Source organism: Leishmania braziliensis, chromosome 8 (assembly GCF_000002845.2).
Source record: "Leishmania braziliensis MHOM/BR/75/M2904 complete genome, chromosome 8".
Classification (NCBI taxonomy): domain Eukaryota; phylum Euglenozoa; class Kinetoplastea; order Trypanosomatida; family Trypanosomatidae; genus Leishmania; species Leishmania braziliensis.
The window spans coordinates 186164-205600 of record NC_009300.2 but is presented as its reverse complement, the minus strand read 5'-3'; the positions used below and the strand labels follow the sequence as shown (position 1 = coordinate 205600).

Below are 19437 nucleotides of genomic sequence, written 5' to 3'. Positions count from 1 at the left end.
GCGTTCGCGCTTAGCTCGTCACTGGCAGTTGTACTCACTGGATTCGCCGAGCCCACCGCCGGAGAGGAGGCGGGCTCAAGCGCCACATCACCACAGCGCCGGCGCGTGGTGCTGTCGCTGTCGCCGCGTCGACAACGGCCATCGCGGCGAGAGTTCAGCACGTACTGTTCTCGCCGGGTTCGAGTGGAGTAGAGTGACGGCGGTGGCTGTGTCAGAGATGAGTGGGGCACGGTGAGAGCAGCAGCAACAGCGCCACCTTCTTCTACACCGTGGTCAGCCTGCGAGAGCGTGCACAGTTGCCCCCACAGCAGCTCCGGTGCGATGTGCGTGGGCACCTCTATGAATGTGAACAAGAAGTGCGCCAGCGCCACAATGCAGCCATCGAACGGAATGACGCTACTCTTGGTTGTGATGGGCGGCGAAGACGACGGCGGAGATGAGTCGAACCGATGCAGCCAGCAGAGCCCAGCGGGGGTTTGTCGAAGGGTGGACCGGGTAGTGGGTCCAAAGCACCCACGTAGCCGCAGCGGAAGTTGCACTGTCAGCCACCACGACATGCCACCATCCGTTAGGCTGATGGGCAGGTAGGTACGCGCACTGAGCAGGTGCTGTTCAAGCTCCTGTGGCTGCAGCGGGTCGCATTCTTGTAACTGTGGCTGCACTTGCCCTTTCTGTAGCACACTCTGCGAGCGAGCCGCGGTAGATCGTGGCATTGCAGCGCCTTCGCGGTGCAGAGGAGGAGGTGATCCCGCAAAAAATGACGGAGGGTACCCGACGGGCGAGCTAGCATACCAGGCAGCCGTGGTGGCTTCTGCCGAGCGGCCTGCACGCCAGAAGGTGGCAGGCGCAGCTGCAGTCCTGGCTTCAACGCGACCGTCCCGCCGGTCATCCTCCTCACCGTTTGGCTGCTGCGTTCTAGGTACGCGCGTTGTGGCGGCGGCCATGTCCAGACCCCCCTTCGCGTCTAGTGGCCCACTGCGACCGCCACTCCCACCACCCATCCTCATCCCTTCCAGTGCCGCCGGTGTCTCTGCGACGACTACGCGTCGCCGTGCTACCGAGAAGCTGGCCGGCTCCCGCAACAGTAAGTTCGTCTCCTTGATGTTGCCGTGCAGGATGGGCGGCGACTGCGCATGCAGCAGCTGAAGCCCTGTGCATACTTGAAAGAGGACGGAGCAGAGAAGCGACTCGGTCCAGCAGTGGTGCACGGGTGCCACGCGTGCGAGAGGCACGGTGCGGCGGCTGCTGCGGCTGCTGCGGCTGCTGCGGCTGCGGCTGCGGCTGCTCAGGATGGTACTTTCCGTGTCCCTCGCGCTCGTCAAGTCTGTCGGAAGCAGCTGAATCTGCTGACAACGCAGAATGAACTCGGCAAGATTGCCGTTGCGCTCGTACGGCATGACCAAGCAAAGACTCCATGGGCTGACGGTGGAGGGCTGAAGCAGGTTCACGCAGGCAGCCCAGCACACACGCGGAGTTGACTGCGTGAGGAAGCTCTGCGGCACTGGCGGCATCGATATGCATTGGTGAGGTTGGCACTGATGAGATGCCTCTGCTTGCACCGAATTCTCGCCGAACCAGATGTGGCTTCGATTCCAATCCACCGCCCCGCGTGAGACGCTTGGCGGCGTCAAGCGGCTGCCGCAGTGAACATGCGCATGCTGGCTGCTGTTGTTCTGTTGGTAAAGAACACTCACCTCGTACGAGACGAACAAGTCCTCCGGCAGCAGCAAGAAGAGCGAGAGGACGACGTTCACCTCGTGAGCGTCGAGCCAGGCGCAGCTGCCGTCGTCATTGTGGCCGTCGATCACGCCAGCCACGTCCGCGGGGAAAGGGAGTGGCGGTAGTGCCTGACATCCCGTTTGGCTTGCTGTGGTGACGGTTGCAGCACTGCTGCTTCGTCCGCTTGCTGGCGGCACTGTGGCATCCTCAGCAGCTGTCTTCAACCCCTCCACCGTCGCCGCACCCCTGCCAGTGCTTCCCGTGCCGCGTACCACCTCGCGGGCGACGTCGCGTGTTACTTGAGCCGACACATGTGAGGGTCGAAGCCCGCCGGCAGCGGACGTCCACGGCATGTCCGATGGAAGGTACCGCCGATGAGGGTGACGCGACGAGGCGCCGTTGCCATGAGACCCATAAATCTCTGTTTCACCCAGCGCCGACGTCACGGCGCCCGTGTGAAGGTCGCGGAGGCGCTCACACAGGCGTGTTATGACGGCACGTGTTGCATCGTCTGGGCATTGCGTGTACTTGACCACGACAGCAGTGCTCTGGTTGTGCCGTGCGGCCCACAGGGACGAGGTAGCGGAGATGGAGGGCAGCGTAGTCGCAGCCGCGAATGGCGGCGGCGGTCGCGTGAAGGGGGAAACACGCGTGATAGCACTCGCCACACCCTCCAGCGCGCGTACACCTCGGCCACTGCCAGCGCCAACACTCCTTACTTTCAGCTGCTGCTGCTGCACGGCTGGCGGCAGCGGCAGTGGCGGCGCTTTGCGATGTGCAAGGAAGCACAGCGAGTGTGCCCCTTGACCGACCCGCGAGAGCACGCGATACCGGTGTTGGTGCAATCGCAGGACATCCGCTGCCGACGCCAGCATACGTGCTTCACTGTCCTCCTGCGCACATTTCACAACGTGGAGGAACTCGGCGTACGTTGAAATGGGATGTCGATCAATTTCATCGTCATCGCCGACATCCGCAACTTTTAGGGCATCACCGCCGCCCTCAGCAGAGCCGCCCCCGCCGAGTACAGCGTCGTACAGCCCACTGCTGTTGTCCTCACCGCTGCCGCGGAGAAGGCGCTTGCGACGGCGTCGTCTGCAGCACCTCGCGCTACCGTCACTGCGAGTAGTGGAACTTGCGTGTTGCGCACCTGCGCCATCGTCGCGATCGAGCAGGCTCATGACAAGCAGCCCATCCTCCGGCACGTGTTGAAGTCGTGCCACGAGGAGTACCGCCACCAGCAACGTAACGACAGCGACGCTGACGGCGAGCATGAAAAGGGGTGAACTGGTGGTGTTGTCGGCCGGGTCGCGTGTCGGGGAAGGGCTCGGTGCAGCGGTGGTGTGGCTATTGTCGAGGATACGCAGCGGCATCATCGGGTTCAAGACGGAGAAGGACTGCCGGATGCGGCACACAGGCCACGAGGTTGGGCGCACCACATAACTGAAGCACACGTACACCGGGTTAGTGCTACCGCTGGCGCTGAACAAAACGGTGGTGTTCGGGGCGCCGTTGTAGGCGCTGTCGAGTGTGCCCGCGGTGTTGCCAACACAGTCACGACGACTGCTGAGTCGGACGGCGCAGACAACGTCGTCGTCGTCGTCGTCATCGTGCCTCTTCCACGTGCAATAGCGAGTGTAGTTGAGGTCAGGAAATTGGAGATGGATTATGCCCTCGGAGGTGGTCTGCAGAGTGAGCGCGTCGGGCCACACCGGCGTTGGCATCGTCACGGCGAGTAGGTCTGGGCGATCGCTGTCATAATTCATGTCCGGCAGTACCCGCTGAGCCCAGCGCAGCGCTGGTTCCTGATGGAGGACGACTTCCGCGCCATCGAGGGTCGCACGGAGAGCTGAGGGGCTACTGTGCAACCGCTGCACCCCGCGGGGCATGGGCGACGTACCAAGAAGACGATCAGCAGCAACGTCGTCCTCATTGGTGACCACCTGTGACCACACGTCCTCGCCGCCAATGGCGTAATAGATGAGGATGGTGTCCGTCATGGCGGTTGGGTCTGGCGTTGCCGCACTGGTGAGGGGACGAGGGTAGGGCAGCGGGATAAGTGTTGGCTGCATCCACGAGTAGCGGTACACCGGCGGCGGCGGCGTCGGCGTCGGCGTCGGCGTCGGTAGAGACGACGATGAGGCGATGGCCCCGGACGATGACGTTGAGGAGGATGTGGAAGTTGAGTCGCTGCCTCCACTGTTGCCGCCTCTGGCACTCAGCACTGTAGATGCAGCGTGATCGTAGTGGCGGCTACTGGACTCGGTGTACCTCCTCACCCCTCTCCCTTTGTGGCTGGCGGTGATGTTGTGGCTTGCCGCACTCGCGGTATCAACAACTGCGCGTGCGGCCGCGTTCACCTTCGCGGTCTGCAACAGCGTCACCGCCAACGGCGGCGGCGGGACCAACGGCGCTCGAGCGGCGAAGTCCCATGCCGTCGTTGCACGTATGTCCAGCACCGCGATGTGATCTAGATTGTGATCGGTCAGGACCACCTGTCCACCAAACAACGTCACGTGGCAGCCGTTCACTGAGAGCAGAATGTCCTCAACGACTGTGCGCGGTAACGCAGATGCGTCCACCGGCGACGTACAGATGATTCCCCCCGTCCCCACTGCTCCGCGGGCGGGGCTGTCGGAGTCAAAAAACAAGAGGTCAAACAAGTAGCGCCTCACTAGGCGTGACGATGATGATGATGATGATGATGATGCGTCAGAGAAGGGGGAAGCCGATAACTTCCCTGGCAGCGCTGTCAGCCTCTTGGGTCGATGCAGCGACTTACCGCTAGCACTCCGTCCGCTGCTTCTCTTCACGCCCCTCACCTCTGGCGGTGACTCAGTTTCACCAGTCGCACCAACCGTCGTGTCACTCTCGTACATCCAGCCGCCTGCGACGGCGGCAAATCCGGTCGATGTCGCCACAGATGGCTGCAACGCGGGGGCGCTCAGGAAGGCGACATCGACTTCGTACTTGCGCGTGACGACGTCGAAGGAGTCAACGCTGGCCGTGACGCGCTGGGCGGAAAGCAGGAAGCCACCGATGATCAGCAACTTGTTTGCCGTGGAAAGAGCGGTGCAGCTGGCGTTGACGCGCACACGATTGGCGGGCACCTCGAAATAGGTCAGGTTTACCGCCGGTGGCGGATCTGGGTCGCCGGCATGCGTTCTCGAATCCACTCCTCCTTCTGGGTAGAACGCCACCACCGGCGCGTAGGCTGCCTGCATTACTTGTAGCTCTTCCGCCGTCATGTTGAGCACCTCCTCTGGTGATCGCGTGGTCATGGTGCAGCTACGCGCGACGTAGACACTATCAGTGAGCGTGACGGCTGCGTGGCGGCCGGCAAAGCCGAGCCCGGCAGGCAGGGCCAACCGTGGCACTGCTGCGATGCTGCCCTTTTCCACGTTCAAGGAGATCAACTGCTCATGGTACGGTGAGGTGGCGGTGTATGCGTGGGGGCGTATTGCGGCTGTTGCCGTTACGAACTCGCCCACGGGTGTCTCGCAGGTCGCCGTGACGCAACCACCGAGCAGTAGAATGGAATTGTTCAGCACAGCGATGGCTGGGTAGAAGACGGGGTAGGGCAAGAGTGACTCGTTGAGCGTACTCCACGGTGCTGCTGGGACAGCTGGGGGGAGGGGATCCGAGAGGAGGAGAGGGGGGTCCACCTGCGCTGCAACGGTAACGGAGGCTGGCCCTGTTAGAGGGAGGCCGTGAGCGGTAGTGATGGAGAACGAAGCTACAGCAGCGTGGAGGACGATGACGACTGCAAGGAGGAAATGGAAGCTGCCGAAGGCATGACGACGCTGCGGTCCTTGCGATTCATGAATGCGGCTGGCAGTGCTACGTGGGGATAGTGGGATCGCGCTCCATCGCATTTTTGCTATCGTTCGTCTGCTGTGCACCGGCGGGGTGCACATGGGCAAACTGGACGCGAGCAAAAGAGAGGATAACAACGGAAAAAAAAACACACACAGAAGGCAACGGTGACGTCCACCACCGGGAAGGGAGAGGAGGAGGAGGAGGGGGGGGGCAGCGGCAGCGGCAGCGGCGCAGACCCATACAACCCCCCACAACAGGGACAATATGACGGTGACTTATAAGAGCACGACGCTTTCAGTGTGAGCGGAGAATCACGCGCAGAGACAGCAAGGCCCACTGAATACTCAAGGGTTGTGAGGAAGACGGTGTGGAAGGAGAGAGCAGGAAAGGAGAGGAGGGGGTCAGGCAGAGTCCCTCCGCGAAGGTACAAGTGACACGAGCCTTGCTGATTGTTGGTTGTCGAGGAGGGCAACACGGCGACTAAACACACCCAGAGACGACGAAATAAACGCAACGGAGTCACAACGAGCTCAGCAGGAGGGTACGGGCCCCCGCACCGTGACAGCACGAAGGGGCGGAGTGCGCCGTCCGACGCTCAAAACAGAGACGAAAAAACGACAGAAGGAAACCAGCAAAATTCCAAACAACGGAGAAGACAGTGGACGATGCGCGCTGCACTTCCCTGCGTGTGCACCTGCGCACCAGAGAGAGGGAGAGAAGGGGAGGGGGTGAGCCGAGCTGTGAGTCGGAGTCGATGGGCTTGTTGGAGCTAAAGTTCGGTATGGAGGCGCTCAATGTCAGAGTGAAAAGGATGTGTGTGTGTGTGTGTGTGCCTCATGAAGAAACCCATGCAAGTGTGGTATTTTTCTGCTTTGCAGTCGCAGTATCGAAGCATGTCAGCGGGCCGGATGCCGGGAGAAAGAGGGAGGGAAAAGCGGGTTCGAGCGCTGAGCTAAGTGGGGCGGGGGAGGAGCAGCAAACCGGCATGTCGTGATGGTCAAGTGAGATCACCACTCCATTCCAGAGAGAGAGAGAGTCAAGGGAGGGAGAAGATCGGGCTCAAATCTGCTTCACCCCTTTCCCCACGTCCACTCGATGGCGTTCCACGTTATCGCAGCACGCCGTGTCGGGAGGAGAGAGGAAAAGAGAAGGAGGCACAAGCGGTGGCGAGATGAGAGAGAGAGACCTTTTGGGGGTAAGGCGCTAATCGCCAACTAGCGACACGCTTGTCATTCCCACGACCTTTTCGTCCACACGTGGCATCGTCCATCTCGCCTGGTCCCCCCCTCTCTCTCCATTCATCACCGCCACTCACCGCTGCCGCAGACTCGACCTCTTTTCTTTTTTTTTTTTCGCTGATTCGTTTCGCTTCGCAACTTCTGCGTCCTCGAGGCTGCCTGTGCGCTCTTGATGTGGCGCACGTTTGTGTGTGCGTTGAGTGTGGAGGGGAGGGAGGAGGAGGGGGGGGGGACGAGCCAGCGGAGTCGGAGGCGGCGTTGACAATTGTGTCGTTTAAATGGCCCCTGACCGTTTCTTTCGGCTTTGTGGAAGGGGTGGGTGGGGTGCGATTATGGGCTTGTCGCCAAGCGAAATCGAGTCAGAGGGGAAAACAAAACAAAACAGCGAAGAAAATACCCCCTTAAAGCCACCACACAAATGGGGGTGAGCGCGAGGGGGGGGGGAGGGGGCAGAGAGGCAAGCAGGGCCCCCGTCGCGCGTGCGGTAGGCGCAGGGGACGGATACCATGTCGGCGCGCACGTCCTTGCTGCTGCGCCATGCGCGCTGAATGGCACACCCACACGCACGCTGTGCCGCACCACACCTACCGAGAGAGAGAGACGTAGCAGAGTGAAGAGGCGCCCAGCCGTCGCCCCTTCGTCGTCAGAGGCCTTAAAGTGCATACATGCCACAGCGCGAGCACTCGGGATAAGCACAGGCACGAAGAGAAAACACTTCACCCTTGTCCCCCCTCCCTACCCCTCGCCGACATACATGCTCGCACACGTGATGTCATCTGTGCTGTCCTTGATTGCGTCTGCTTGTCGTGCGCAAGGATACGGCCTGTGCATCGGTGGTGAGCAGAGTGCGGGGGGTGGGGTGGGTGGGCAGGACTTAAGGTTCGTTGTGCTCGTATGAGTAGCCCTCCTTTTCTCGGTTTCTCGCGCAAGGCAGCTTTGGTTTGCTGGGCTTTTTCCCGCCAGCCGCTGTGGTCCGCCATCACCGAACGCAAAAAAACGCGCGCGTGTGGGAGAGAGAGAGAGAGGGGCAGGGGCGGTGGAGATTTGAGCTCTTCGTCCCCCCCCCCCCCCAAAAAGGAGGACAAACCCCGCAGAGATGAGCTGGCGAACCCCCCCCCAAAAAGCAGAGCAACGTCCGCGAGAACGAGTTTGAACAGAGGACAGGGGGGTGGGTGGGTGGGTGGGGAAACCGAAATGCGCGATGTCCGCTGTGTCTGCTGCGTACTTGGGCAGACAGCAGAAGAAGAGTGTCCATATCGGCTTCATCCTCCACCTGTTGCGTTAGTCCTTCTTCCGCGCCAAGCAGCGCATCTACGCAATATTACAGGGAAACATAGAGGACAGCGCAGCTATCATTGCCTCTGCTCACCACCACTTTCCCCCACAGCGAGCGCGTGCTGCTCCCCCTACTTCCCCCCCCCCCCACACACACAGTGCCTGCGCAGAGTGTGAGAGCGTTTGGTGATGCGCTCGCTTGTGCTGTTTTGAAGGCCACATCAATACTTAGGCGACTATACCCCCCCTCTTTGTTCTGAAATGCATTGGGGGCTTACGTCGCCGTACGTCTGCCTTCGCTCGCGTGTGCTACGACTTTTCGAAGAGTGTCGCGAGCGTGTTCTCGCTGTGAATCTTCTCGATTGCCCGCGCGAGCAGTGGGGCAATCGGTACGACGCGCAGCTTGCGCGCCAGGGCCGGGTTCTTCATGAGCTCGTCCTGATTCACACTATCCGTAACCACGATCAGGTCAATGGGCGACTCGATGAGCACATCAACCGCTTTGCCAGACATCACAGCGTGAGTGGCAATGAGGATAATGCGATCTGCGCGGTGCTCTTGTAGACAGCGCGCCACGTGTGCAATGTTAATGGCCTCATCGATCACAGTCTCGATGATAATGCACAGACGTCCCGCGACATCGCCGACAAGGGCGTAGTTCTTATACTCGCTGCGAACAGCCTCCTTTCGCAGGATGAGCGCCTGGCGGCCCTCTTCCTGCTGCCGAAGTGCCTTCTCGATACCCAGGGTACTGCTGCTGTGGTGCACGCCTGCGTCATGGTGGCGGTGCAGCAGAAGGCTGTGGAGACCGTCCTGTGCGGTGCTGTTGGTGCTGATGTAGTTGTTGTGCATGCCAGGACCCACAACCGCTGATTCGCTGCCGACGACGGCAACTAGCTCCGCTGCCAGAGCATCTGCGGCGCTGGGCGTAGTGGGACTATGCAGATACTGTATCCCGCTGGCGTCGGTGGGGGTGTTTATCAAGAAGTGGCTCGTCGACACGCTAGCGACGCCGCTACTGTTCGGTGTGCAGCACTCCACATTCCGCGTCACCGGCACCTGAACCTGCTGCCACTTGGACGGATGTACCAGCTCCTCAGGCACGGAGGGGCTGACGCAGCGGTGGTGCTCTACCCATGCGCGCGGCATCTCGTAGTCGTCGCGGTTGCCGCCGTTGGTGCACACGGACTGCTGCGTCTCCACTCGCCGCACCGCCGTGCACACCGACACGAACTGCGTGGCGCTGTCGAGGTGGTTATACCGCATCAGCGCATCCGCGAACTCCTTTGCGCGACCGAGGAACTCACCAGTTGGCGCGACGACTGTGATGTTCTCGAACGTGTTTCCCTCGCTCTCCAGGAGATTTGAGATGTACCGCACAAACTCATACATGGCCGAGATGCCCTCAATCGGGATGGAGAACATACCCTCCACTTGGTCGCTGTGCATGTCCACCGTGATGACGTGGTGGCAGCCGACCGACTCAATCAACTCCGCCACGGCCGAGATGGAGGCAACGTTGCGCGTGTACGAGAGGTACGGAATGACGGCCGTAATGCGCGCCGCTGCCGCGAGCTGCACCGAGTGAACCAGCAGTGCCAGCTCCATCAGCGCCCCCGAGTTGCTGAGGTTTTCTGACTCGAGGGCGACCATAGACTGCACGACGAACACGTCATCGCCGCGGACAGGGCACTGCAGGGTCACGCTGATCTCTCCGTTCGCAAAGCGGCCGCAGCTGTTGCCGGGATAGCGCGGGCACTGCAGCACCTCGGTGATCATTTTCTCGCAAAAGAGGCTGCACGTGCCGGAGAGCACCCGGACCGCAAAGCGGCCCGCGCGCTCGTGGTGGGGGAAGGCGTCGGCGACAAAGAAGGTCTGGCTGTTTGGCAGGATACGCTGCGCGTTGACGCCGGTGCGGTTCTCGTACTGCTTTATGTGGCGGACGGCCTGCTCGTACGTGAGCCGGAAGACGGTGCCGTAGACGACAATGAGGTCGAGCGCCGCGCTCCGGAAGTCAATGGAGGGCTGTGAGACGTTACTCGCGTAGATGAGCCGGTCAATATTGATGACGCGCTGCAGGAGCTCGAGACTGTCGCAGGCGCACCGCTCCAGGAACTTTTTCAGGATCTTGCGGAACGCGATCAGATTAAGTGCGCGGTACTTGGCGATGATTTCAAGTTTCAGGTAAAGCGATGGAATGTAGTCGTGCGGGAGCTCGTTGCGGATATGGTCTTCATTGAAAGTGCGTAGCTCCGCCACAGAGTTGACAAAGCTGCACTCGAGCTTGATGAGGTAGTGCTTCACACGCAGGTATGACTCATGTAGCTTCTCGAAGAACTTCTCCTGTAGCTGGATGCGGTTCTGGACGAGCTCTGCCAGACCACTGTCAGTCGCCTTCAGCTCCGCGAAGCCGGGTGATTCAAAGAAGAGCGGCGAGAGCGGGTCAATGAAGATGGTAGTGGTGCTGCCATGCGGCCGTTCGGCACTCGTCAACGCTGACGTCACCGAGGTACCGTCGCTGACACCGCGGTGGGTATATCGGTCACGGTACGTGGACTCCAATTCCTGCCGAATGTGCTCGATCTTCTTCGCAATTGGCTTCAGATCAAAGTAAGAGACGTAATTTTCCAACGTAATCTCCGTGTTGTACTCGCTGAGCAGCTGCCGGTGGAAGGCCTGGCCCTGCGAGAGATCCTTGCCAGTTTTCAGCATCGCGCCTGTGTAGACGTGCGTCAGTGTGGCGGACCAAGGGGGAGGGGGTGTCTTGGCGAATGTACTCGCGCACGCAACGACTGCCCACGGGGTGCGGTGCGCGCGCTAATGTCGGTGAATAGGAATGAGGGAGGGGGTCGAGGCGTACTCGGATCGATTCCCTTCAGCATATGGAGAGGCCGCGAGGAGGCGATATGTGGGTGCCCGTGGAGGGGGGGGGGGAGGGAGGCAGGAGTGAAAGTGAGGGTGCGAACGTGAGCTGGTAAGGCGTTGTCAGTGCCTATGCGTGTGCATGTGTACACTTCATCTTCGTCAGGTGGAGAGCTCCTCCAGTGCACCTGGATTGAGCAGCAGCAGCAGCAGCAGCAGAGGGGGAGAGAGAAAGTGAGGCGGACAGCATCTCTTGTCTGCTTCGACGAACATGACAGAGAAGGGGACGCGAAGGACCGGGCTCATTCTCTCCTCTCTCTCTCTCTCCTCTCTCTGTGTGTGCGTGTGCGTGTGTGCGTCTGTAGAAGAACATAGCAGCAGCGGTGTAGAGCAGGGGAAGAAAGGGGTGTGGGAGAGGAGACAAGGGAGAGAGGCCCCTCCCCCTTCTCCCTTCTGGCCTTTTTTGGGCCTCTCTCCCAGCCAAGGAGGAGGCGCTTCACATGAGCAGATCCAAAAGTGAGCTGAGAGACTCACAGGAAATCCAGCACACAGATGGGGCTAAGACCTTGTCGCGTACTACTCGGCACAGTGGCGATGGCTGCGGTGAAGTACCGGTGTATCGCTCGCTGCTCTGCGTGGGTCATGTAGGATGAGCATGCGAGGTTCTCGAGTCGGTGACGCTGCTGCTGCTGTGCTGCTGTGTGGTGACCCTGTGCAGGCACAGCACTATGGGCGCAATTCGCAGCCGCAGCGATAGGCGTTGCCGTGGCGTTGCTTCCGCCACCGCCGCCGCCGCCGCTGCTGCTGCTGCTGCTCGTCCAGCGATGGCTGCCCCGCGTCACGGAGGTGCTCTGGCGCCGGTGGAGAAGGAAGGAGCGCCAATCCCGGTCGAGTGCGGAGAGCATCGTGGCGATATTGGCGGCAGGCGGCGAGTTGACCGTGCCCGCCTTCGCGCCCCCTCCAGCGATAGCAGAAGGCAAGGGTGCCGTGTTGTCCAGCTGATGACCCACCATGTCAACCCTGCCGCGCCGCCTGCCGCCACCGGTGTTACCACTGCTGTCGTTGTTGCCGCCAGTTGTTGGCGTGAGCTCCGCGGCAGGTTTGACACGGTTCACTAGAGGGAGGCGGGTCAGCAGGCCTTCCCAGAGCTCTCCGTACGACATCCCTTCGACAGTCTGAGTAGGCAGAAAAGAAGCGTCGGCGGGGGCAACGGAGGCAGTCGGTGGCAGCGCACCGTCTGCATTCCCTCTGGACACACGTTTCTTCGTCAACACAGCGGCGCCCAAGGGCAATTGGTTTGGTTGTACGCCATCTCTGACGTCGGCAGGCGTTGACGAGGGCAGCAAGCGCAGCAGTGTCGCTGCGGTGTAAGCCTCCTGCGTAGCGAGACGAAGTAGGTGTGTCCGCCAGGTGGTCGTCTCGTTCGTCTCTGGTAGAGTATTCAATGACCTGTCGGAGGTGCTTGTCAGGGACCTCAACTGCCGCTTCCTCTTGAGCAGTCGCGGTGCGGCGACGGCGGCTGCATCAGTGGCGGCCGGTAGACTGGCAGGGCTACTCTTCCCGACGGTCTGAGCAGGGGAAAGCGCTCGCTGCTGCTGCCGCCCCCGCTGCTGTTTCGCGGGCTTGCGAGGTGCCTGCGTTGTAGCGACGTGTGATGCTTTGCGTGAAGGCGGCATCTGTAGCAGAGAGGGCGTGCGTGTATGTGCCTGACTCCGTGTGCGTTGGTGCACAGAGTGGTGGATGAGAGAGGAGCCAGAAAAGGGAGGAGGGGGAGGGGGGGTAGGACACTCCGTGGCAGTGCCTAGGGTGGGGGAGGAAGAGGAACAGTAGCTGCAATACACAGAGCGCAAACCAGAGAGGATGAATAGCGGAGGTGAGGGATTCGGCTTCCGCCAGTTGGCACAGCAGTAGAAAGGGTGTGTGTGTGTGTGCTCGCGTGGCCTAGATTGGCGCCGGTGCCTTACGTCTTGTTTTCCTCAGAATCTACTCCCCCCCCCCCGTGCCCCCCCCAGTCTCTCTTTAGGTCCAGCAGCAGCGGCGTGAGAATGCTATGTAGCCCCCCTCCGAGTTCCTGAGAGGCGAAGGATGCACCGAAGCAGCTGCGCCTCTCTCTGCCCTTCGCTTGGACGTCATCCTTTACGTTCTCTATTGTATTTTTTTTTTTTTTTTACGAGTTGTCTCTCCTGGTCTCGCTCACGGCTGCGTCTGCGGGTCAGCGGCGCGCCCATCCAACGACGGTACTGTCTTTACCCACCACACCCACACGAGGGAGCCATGTGAGGGCGAAGAGGGAGAGGAGGCCGGAGGCAGGGAAGGGGGAGGGGGGGGGCTGTATGGCGACCACCACAGAGGCGCATCTGACGTCGCCATCTCTCCGCCCGTTTCCCCCAACACATAAAAGCCCTGTTCCCCTTCACAGAGTATTCACGCCAGGATGACAGAGATGGAGGCAGCACCGGCGCACACCAGGTCCTTAGACTGACAGCTGCCATCACAGCCACCACGACGGGGGTGAGCATCCCTGCCCACTTTCATGGCAAGACCAGGTGCATCCGGGCCGCACGCCAGTTGCGCGCCAGGAAGGACGAGGGGAACATCTGCGAACACGCCTGACCACCCCAGCACCTCCATGGTGGGGCCAGTGGAGAAACTGGGATCGGTCGAGACCACGCTGCCGGCCGGCGCTGGCCTTGCGACATCGGTGAGGTGTGCCGAGGTAGTCAAGGTAGAGCTGTCTCCGACTGCAGCGGCAGCCGTATGCTGCTGACCACTTGTGTAGAGGCGCCGCGGTCGCAGCTGGTGCATAGAGACTGTCGGGTCGTGAAGAGGGGTGGGCCAGCTCACTTCCGCAACACTGCTATAGGCTCTTGCGCTGTGGCTAGCCCTGTCAGAGGCTGCTTCACCGACGTCGTCGGTCGCGGGAGTGGAGTTTACCGTTAGGGTAGTACAACGCCAGGGCCACCATAGGTTTCTCTTGCGCGGGGCGGCAGTCCCACACGGCGCCCCCGAGTTCGGAAGGGGCACGACACCGATGCACACGGTGAGGTAGTCCATGGAGAGCAGCGGCGGTGACTGGGGCAAAGAGGATGGTGACTCCCGTAGCGACTCGTACAAAGATGTCGCGTCTGAGTCACGGCGGCGGTGAGGCCACTCGGTTGCCACTGTGGTAGTCGTAGTTGGTGGCAGCTGTGACTGCTGCATCGATGTCGGCACGCAGAAGGGCGCGGCGCTTCCGTAGCTGACACCCTCAAAGCTGTTGTGGCCCGACTGTTGCACCGCTGCTGTCGCATCTGCTCGCGCTGCCTCAGCCAGAAGTAGCTGAGATAGCAACGCTGGAGAAAAGTTTCGAGCGCGCTGGCTCGACACTGACGGCGGTGCAGGCAGCGCGAAGACGGGGGCGTGCTGCAGCGATCCGGCAGTTTGACCACCGCGTTGCGCCAACGAAATGTACGCCGACGGATCCGCGTCTCTGTGGCCGTCAAACGTTCGAGAGGGCGAAGGCGGCGGCGTTGAGTCAAGATGCGACGGGGACGTCTCCCGTGCGTGTTGCCGTACTGACACGTTGGAGAAGCGCTGGAGCATGTCCGACTCCTCCTCGTCTGTTTCGCGGTTGTACGCGTTTGACTCACGAGAGGTGCGCGCCGCCGTTGTTGGCGTGTCAAGACGCGGCGACGTCGCGGTGGTGGCGACAGCGTTTCGTGATCCGCTCCGCCTCTTCTTGTCGCTGGAGCGGCCGCCATTCAGCGGGCTATCTGCCCGCCGGCGCTTCGTAGCGGTGCCTGTTTCATTGTCCTCGGTGGCGCTCGCGGGGATGCGTCTGCCGCTACTGCGCTGGCGTCGCTGCGCCGACGGCCGTGCTCGTTGGGGCATGCGTGCTGAATATCGTGCCGGTGAAATGGTGTTGGCTGCTCTCGACTCGGTGGTGTGTAGGCGTGTGTGCTGGGGTGTCTGCTGTCTCTTTAGTGCCTGGGTGTAGAGAAGTCTAGTCGTCAGGCGGAGCACATGGCACGGCATGCGATTACGCCTCGCGTGTAGCGTTGAATAGAGCATGAGTGACAGGATGGAAGGGGGGAGGGACGAGAATAGGAGAATGATGTGTAGGCCAGAGCTGGGATGAGATCGAGGAGAGCGAGAGGCGCGTTACGGGACAGCAAAGAAGATGTAATTCTTCGCCAATCCACTTCGTGGCAGTTCGTGCGTGTGTGTGTGTGTCTCTCTCTGTGGGGGGTTAAAGGCGACCGAGCATGATCACCCCTTTCTGCTGCTGAAACTTGAGTGGTGCTCTGATTCAGCTGATGACAGCGGCACGGCTGCTGACGCTGTCGCTGAGCAACACTCCAGACCCTCATTCAAAGGTTAGTCCAGCGAACTGTGCTCTCTCGGATGGTTGAGGGGACGGATGCGTTGCCTTTTTCTTCCCTTGCACCTTTTCACGAAGCTCATGAGCGGTTACTCTGCGGACGCAACGAAGACAAACGCACCTCAGATATACACGTGCCAGTATGATGGTGGTGCTAGATAGGGGAGTGGTGAGAGGGTCCGTGTGTACAGTGAAGTTCTTCGCGAGCGCGGAGACGGCGATGATGCGTGAAGACAGTCGTATTCCCATTGATAGAAGCTCAGTTCAGCCGCCAACGGACCGCTGGCAGCGGCGGCAGGAGGGGGAAGGGGAGGGAGAGGTAAAAAGGAAAGAGCAAAACACCACCGCTGTGCTGTCTGGGTGCGCGCAAGGATGTGATTCGATGACGCCGGCCTCTCTCCTCCCGTACACACCGTTTGATTTTTTCGCCTTTTCTTCAGTGGCGTGGTCGACGCGGGGTGGCGGCTTCCTAAGCACCTTGCCCCCCACCGCCGCCACGACCTCTGCCGTTCGGCGTTGGCGCGAAACGTTGAATGGTCTGCATGAAGGCACCAAGCTGACGCTGAATGAGCAACATGTCGCGTGTGTCTTCCGGCGACGGCGGGCTACCGTTCAGCATCGCTCGCTGCACCCGCTCGAGGGTCTCACGCTGCTTCGGGCTGAGTGTTCGCATCGCCATTTCCATCATTTGCCTTACCTGTGGAGACGGGTTCATGCCGGGTAGAGCGTTGTGGCCGTCGCCGGCCTGCGTGGACGCCCCTTGGAGCTGCTGCAGCGTAGGGGCGCCATGCCCTGAGTTGTTGTAGAGGTGTTGCAACGCTGGCACGGTTGCGGGCAGTACCGTCACCTGTGACTCGATCAGCAAACAGAGCTGCGTGATGAGCCGCACCGTCTCTGCTTCCTTGTAGACGCACACCGCATTCTTCAACTGCTCTACGATGTGGACACCGTCCAGCGTCGGCACATCGCTTGCCCTGTCGAGGCTCATATTGGACACCTGCTTGGCCAGTGTCTCGGATGCCTCTTGAGTACTCGCGGAGGTACCACCCGCGCTGCTTGTGTCACCGTTTCCCTCGCCGGCACTGATACCACTACAGACATCGTCGGCTTCGGCGTTGTAGTGATTCGTGAAGTAGTCCGCCTGTACTTCTTCGTAGCGCTCCATGACGGCCTCGGCATCCGCCGGGGTGGGCTCACGACTCATCGCGGCACGCACGCGCGCCTGAAACGCAGGCGTCTTGATGGCAGCTATCATGGCCTTGGCGTAGGTGTGAACCTCATCTCTTGTGAGTTGCGCCATGGCAGCTGATGGGGGCAGGGAGAACGGGAGTTATTTGGGGGTGGGGAGGGGCTAGGAAGGTTAGCATACGTCTATGAAAACTCTAAAGGCTTTGCCCAGCATGGCAGCAGCAATCGATAATGTAATGGCATCGCGCCACACCCGCGCGATACAGACAAAGAAAAGCGCCAACGTGTGTGTGTGTGTGTGTGTGTGTGTGAAGGAACACAGGGGCGTGTCACGGGAGTGCGCACGAGGCAAATGATGAGGCAGATAGAGAGAGAGAGAGGCAAGGAGAGGAGCGGCCAGTGAGAGAGCGGGGAGGGGGGAAAGAGCAGACACGAACAGTACCACTCGTCCATCAGTGAGGACTTGACGAGCATCGGAGACTGGATGCACAGGGTGCTCTCTTTTTCTCTCTCTCTCTACGCAGCGGCAGGAGAGGTCGAGCTGGGGGAAGCTGTGAGGCTGCTGGCAGTCCGCCGCGCCCGCTAACGACTGGTACGAGCACTCGCGCAGGTGACAGAGGCGCTGTGGAGCAGAAAGCGCGCCGAGAGAGTCGAAATGAAAGGTGGCGTCTCTTTTTTTTTTTGTACTGCGAGTTGTCGCTGTGGCTTTCGTTTTCAACGCATCCGCACCAGCACGAAGAAATTATTACAGACGCGTGCACAACCACACACCGCTCACTTATGCCGCTTCTGCACCAAAAAAGTTACATCCTGGCCGTCGATGAGAAACCACCCGGCCGTCACATCGGGCCATGCGCCTCACACACGGGCTCTTCTTGTGTCTTTGCCTCGCCCCTTCCTCTCATACCTGCGGCGCGAACGACTCCAGGTGAGCTTGGGTGAGCGGCATGACCTGATCCAAGAGAGCCGCGTCCAGGGTCCTGCTCGATGGCGGTGACGTCTGCCGTGCGGATAACAGGAGGTGGTCCAGGTGAATGCCCGATAAACTCAAGGAGGAAGTGGAACAGCCTCAGGCCAGGGGCCCTTGGAGGCCTAGTTCCCTGTCTGTGTGCCATGCGTCTCCCTCAGTCGCTCCAAGCCCCGGCATGCCATAATATGGTGTGGGACTCATCACAATAGAGCCTGAAGGACTCGATGGTGTCATTCGGGGTGTCCTCGTCATGCCTCCGGCACCTGTGCCACTCGTCAGCCCACCCGGGAGGATGTAGGAGATGCTACATGTCTCGCGCACACGTACTGTGGGGATGATCGGCGTGGGCCTCTCCGAGCTATGGTCATCTATCAGTTGTGTTCTTCTGGCCTCTGGGTGCCTCGTTGGGCTGCGCTATACAACACCACCTGGACTTGACAGCGTGTGCACCCAGTGATCGCACCTTCGGATCCTGGGGTCTGTTTCATGACGACGCTGTTGTCCGGGGAGGAGTGAACTTGTTGTCTGCACCTTCCATTTCAGTCGATGCCATGAGGGGGAGGGGCGTGCCTGGGTGGCTTGCTTGCATGCGGCGTGACAGGTGGGACCCTGCGATGAGACTGCGGCGACAGGGACTCGTGCATAGGCGTGTGCCTGCGCACAAAGAGCCATTAGCGTGTCGTTCAGAGGAACCATAGGAGGGGGGGGGGGAGGGGAGGGGGGCAGCGCTAGACGCCCGGCCCGGGGGAATCCGTGCGGCGCGAGTGAGATCAGCGTTATCACATCAACTGCGTGCGCCACCATAGCGTGAAGCAGAGTGTTTTTTTGGAGCCTCGGGTGGCCCGCGCGTCTCGCGCAGTATATCCGGCACAACCACCGGGTCGGCCGTTCTCATGGCACGACCCGGCGGACGGCAAGGGGGGGGGTGTGTGTGGCTTGAGCGCGGGGATGGTGGAAAATGTCCCAGAAAAAAACGCCTACTCCCCACCGCTTTGCCAGACCCACCCAAAGATGCAGCGTGACACGCGTCGTGTGTACGAGAGAACAGGTGGTCGATGCGGGCACTTGTGCCGGGTGGTTTGCTTCACATCCGCTGGCTTCTCTTTCGAAGACCGAAAGGACACTAGGGAAGGGAGAGGGGGAGGGGCGGCGGAGGGATGACAGCCGCGTGTGCGTGCTAACAGGTGGGTACAGAGATGTACACACGTGGCGCACCGTCTTGGGCGAACTTTCTACACCCTATCCGCCCCTTCCCCTTCACCCCCCCCCCCCCCGTCAGCAGCCGACCCCTCGCCGCCGCTCCCCCCTTCCTACTACAGGTTTCTATTTCGGCTGCCTGTCCACGAGCATGGGCCGCGGGAGGGGGAAGGCACAGATGCACACAGATAAACAGACAGGCCTTCACCGCTGTCCCACCCCGGACCCTCCTGTCTGCTCCACCATGGCGTCTATCACGTCGTCGTCCTCCATGCCCAAATCCTCCGGCGTCTTGCTCTCATCAATCGGCGCGCCGTCGAACAGGAAACGAACGCTACCGCGTGAAATGCCCTGCTTCTTACAGTACGCGTCGATCAACTTCTTCAGCTGCGTCCCTCGCTTGATCTTGAAGAACATCTCTGCGCCGTCGGCGTTGACAACCTTCAGCGAAATCTGCTGTGCCGATACGGCAGCAGCGGCCTCCGCCTTTACCGGAGCCGGCGCCTCGTTGTTGGTGGGCCCTTCGGGGTCCTGGTTGTTGTGGCCCTGATTCTCCATGTTGCTGTTTTGCTTATATGAGTGTTTTTCTCTGTATGAAGCGAAGGCTGGCGTACAATTCACAAAGAAAAAATGCTGAGCGGAGAGGTGTAGAGATGCAGAGCGAACGAGGGTGATGGCAATGACGCAGAAGTGCAACAATGAAGCAGGGAAAACAAGTGAGAGAGTGAGGGAGTGAGAGGAGAGGAGAGAAGGGGGGGGGTGGGGAGAGTGCAGGGGAAAAGTTTTGTCTCGTTTCTTTTCCAATGTGC

The 19437-nt window shown here is 60.7% G+C and overlaps 6 protein-coding genes across 6 annotated transcripts; all 6 read right to left on the bottom strand.

The window, feature by feature from the left end:
• Positions 1–2: 2 nt before the first annotated feature.
• LBRM_08_0550 (conserved hypothetical protein) lies at positions 3–5636 on the bottom strand (the record flags this gene model as incomplete). Its single annotated transcript, XM_001562064.1, has 1 exon — positions 3–5636. A coding segment is annotated over one exon (5634 nt), but the record flags the coding sequence as incomplete, so codon positions are not given.
• Positions 5637–8360: 2724 nt separating this feature from the next.
• LBRM_08_0540 (putative ribose-phosphate pyrophosphokinase) lies at positions 8361–10763 on the bottom strand (the record flags this gene model as incomplete). Its single annotated transcript, XM_001562063.1, has 1 exon — positions 8361–10763. The coding sequence occupies one exon, from the start codon at positions 10761–10763 to the stop codon at positions 8361–8363; it is 2403 nt and encodes an 800-aa protein (XP_001562113.1).
• Positions 10764–11443: 680 nt separating this feature from the next.
• Positions 11444–12589, bottom strand: LBRM_08_0530 (hypothetical protein, unknown function; the record flags this gene model as incomplete). The annotated part of the gene is made up of 1 exon (XM_001562062.1): positions 11444–12589. The coding sequence occupies one exon, from the start codon at positions 12587–12589 to the stop codon at positions 11444–11446; it is 1146 nt and encodes a 381-aa protein (XP_001562112.1).
• Positions 12590–13337: 748 nt separating this feature from the next.
• LBRM_08_0520 (conserved hypothetical protein) lies at positions 13338–14963 on the bottom strand (the record flags this gene model as incomplete). Its single annotated transcript, XM_001562061.1, has 1 exon — positions 13338–14963. One exon carries the CDS (start codon positions 14961–14963, stop codon positions 13338–13340), a length of 1626 nt encoding a protein of 541 aa, XP_001562111.1.
• Positions 14964–15742: 779 nt separating this feature from the next.
• LBRM_08_0510 (conserved hypothetical protein) lies at positions 15743–16573 on the bottom strand (the record flags this gene model as incomplete). Its single annotated transcript, XM_001562060.1, has 1 exon — positions 15743–16573. The coding sequence occupies one exon, from the start codon at positions 16571–16573 to the stop codon at positions 15743–15745; it is 831 nt and encodes a 276-aa protein (XP_001562110.1).
• A 2259-nt stretch (positions 16574–18832) lies between these two features.
• On the bottom strand, positions 18833–19186 carry LBRM_08_0500 (putative small ubiquitin protein; the record flags this gene model as incomplete). The annotated part of the gene is made up of 1 exon (XM_001562059.1): positions 18833–19186. The coding sequence occupies one exon, from the start codon at positions 19184–19186 to the stop codon at positions 18833–18835; it is 354 nt and encodes a 117-aa protein (XP_001562109.1).
• Between the last annotated feature and the right edge of the window lie 251 nt (positions 19187–19437).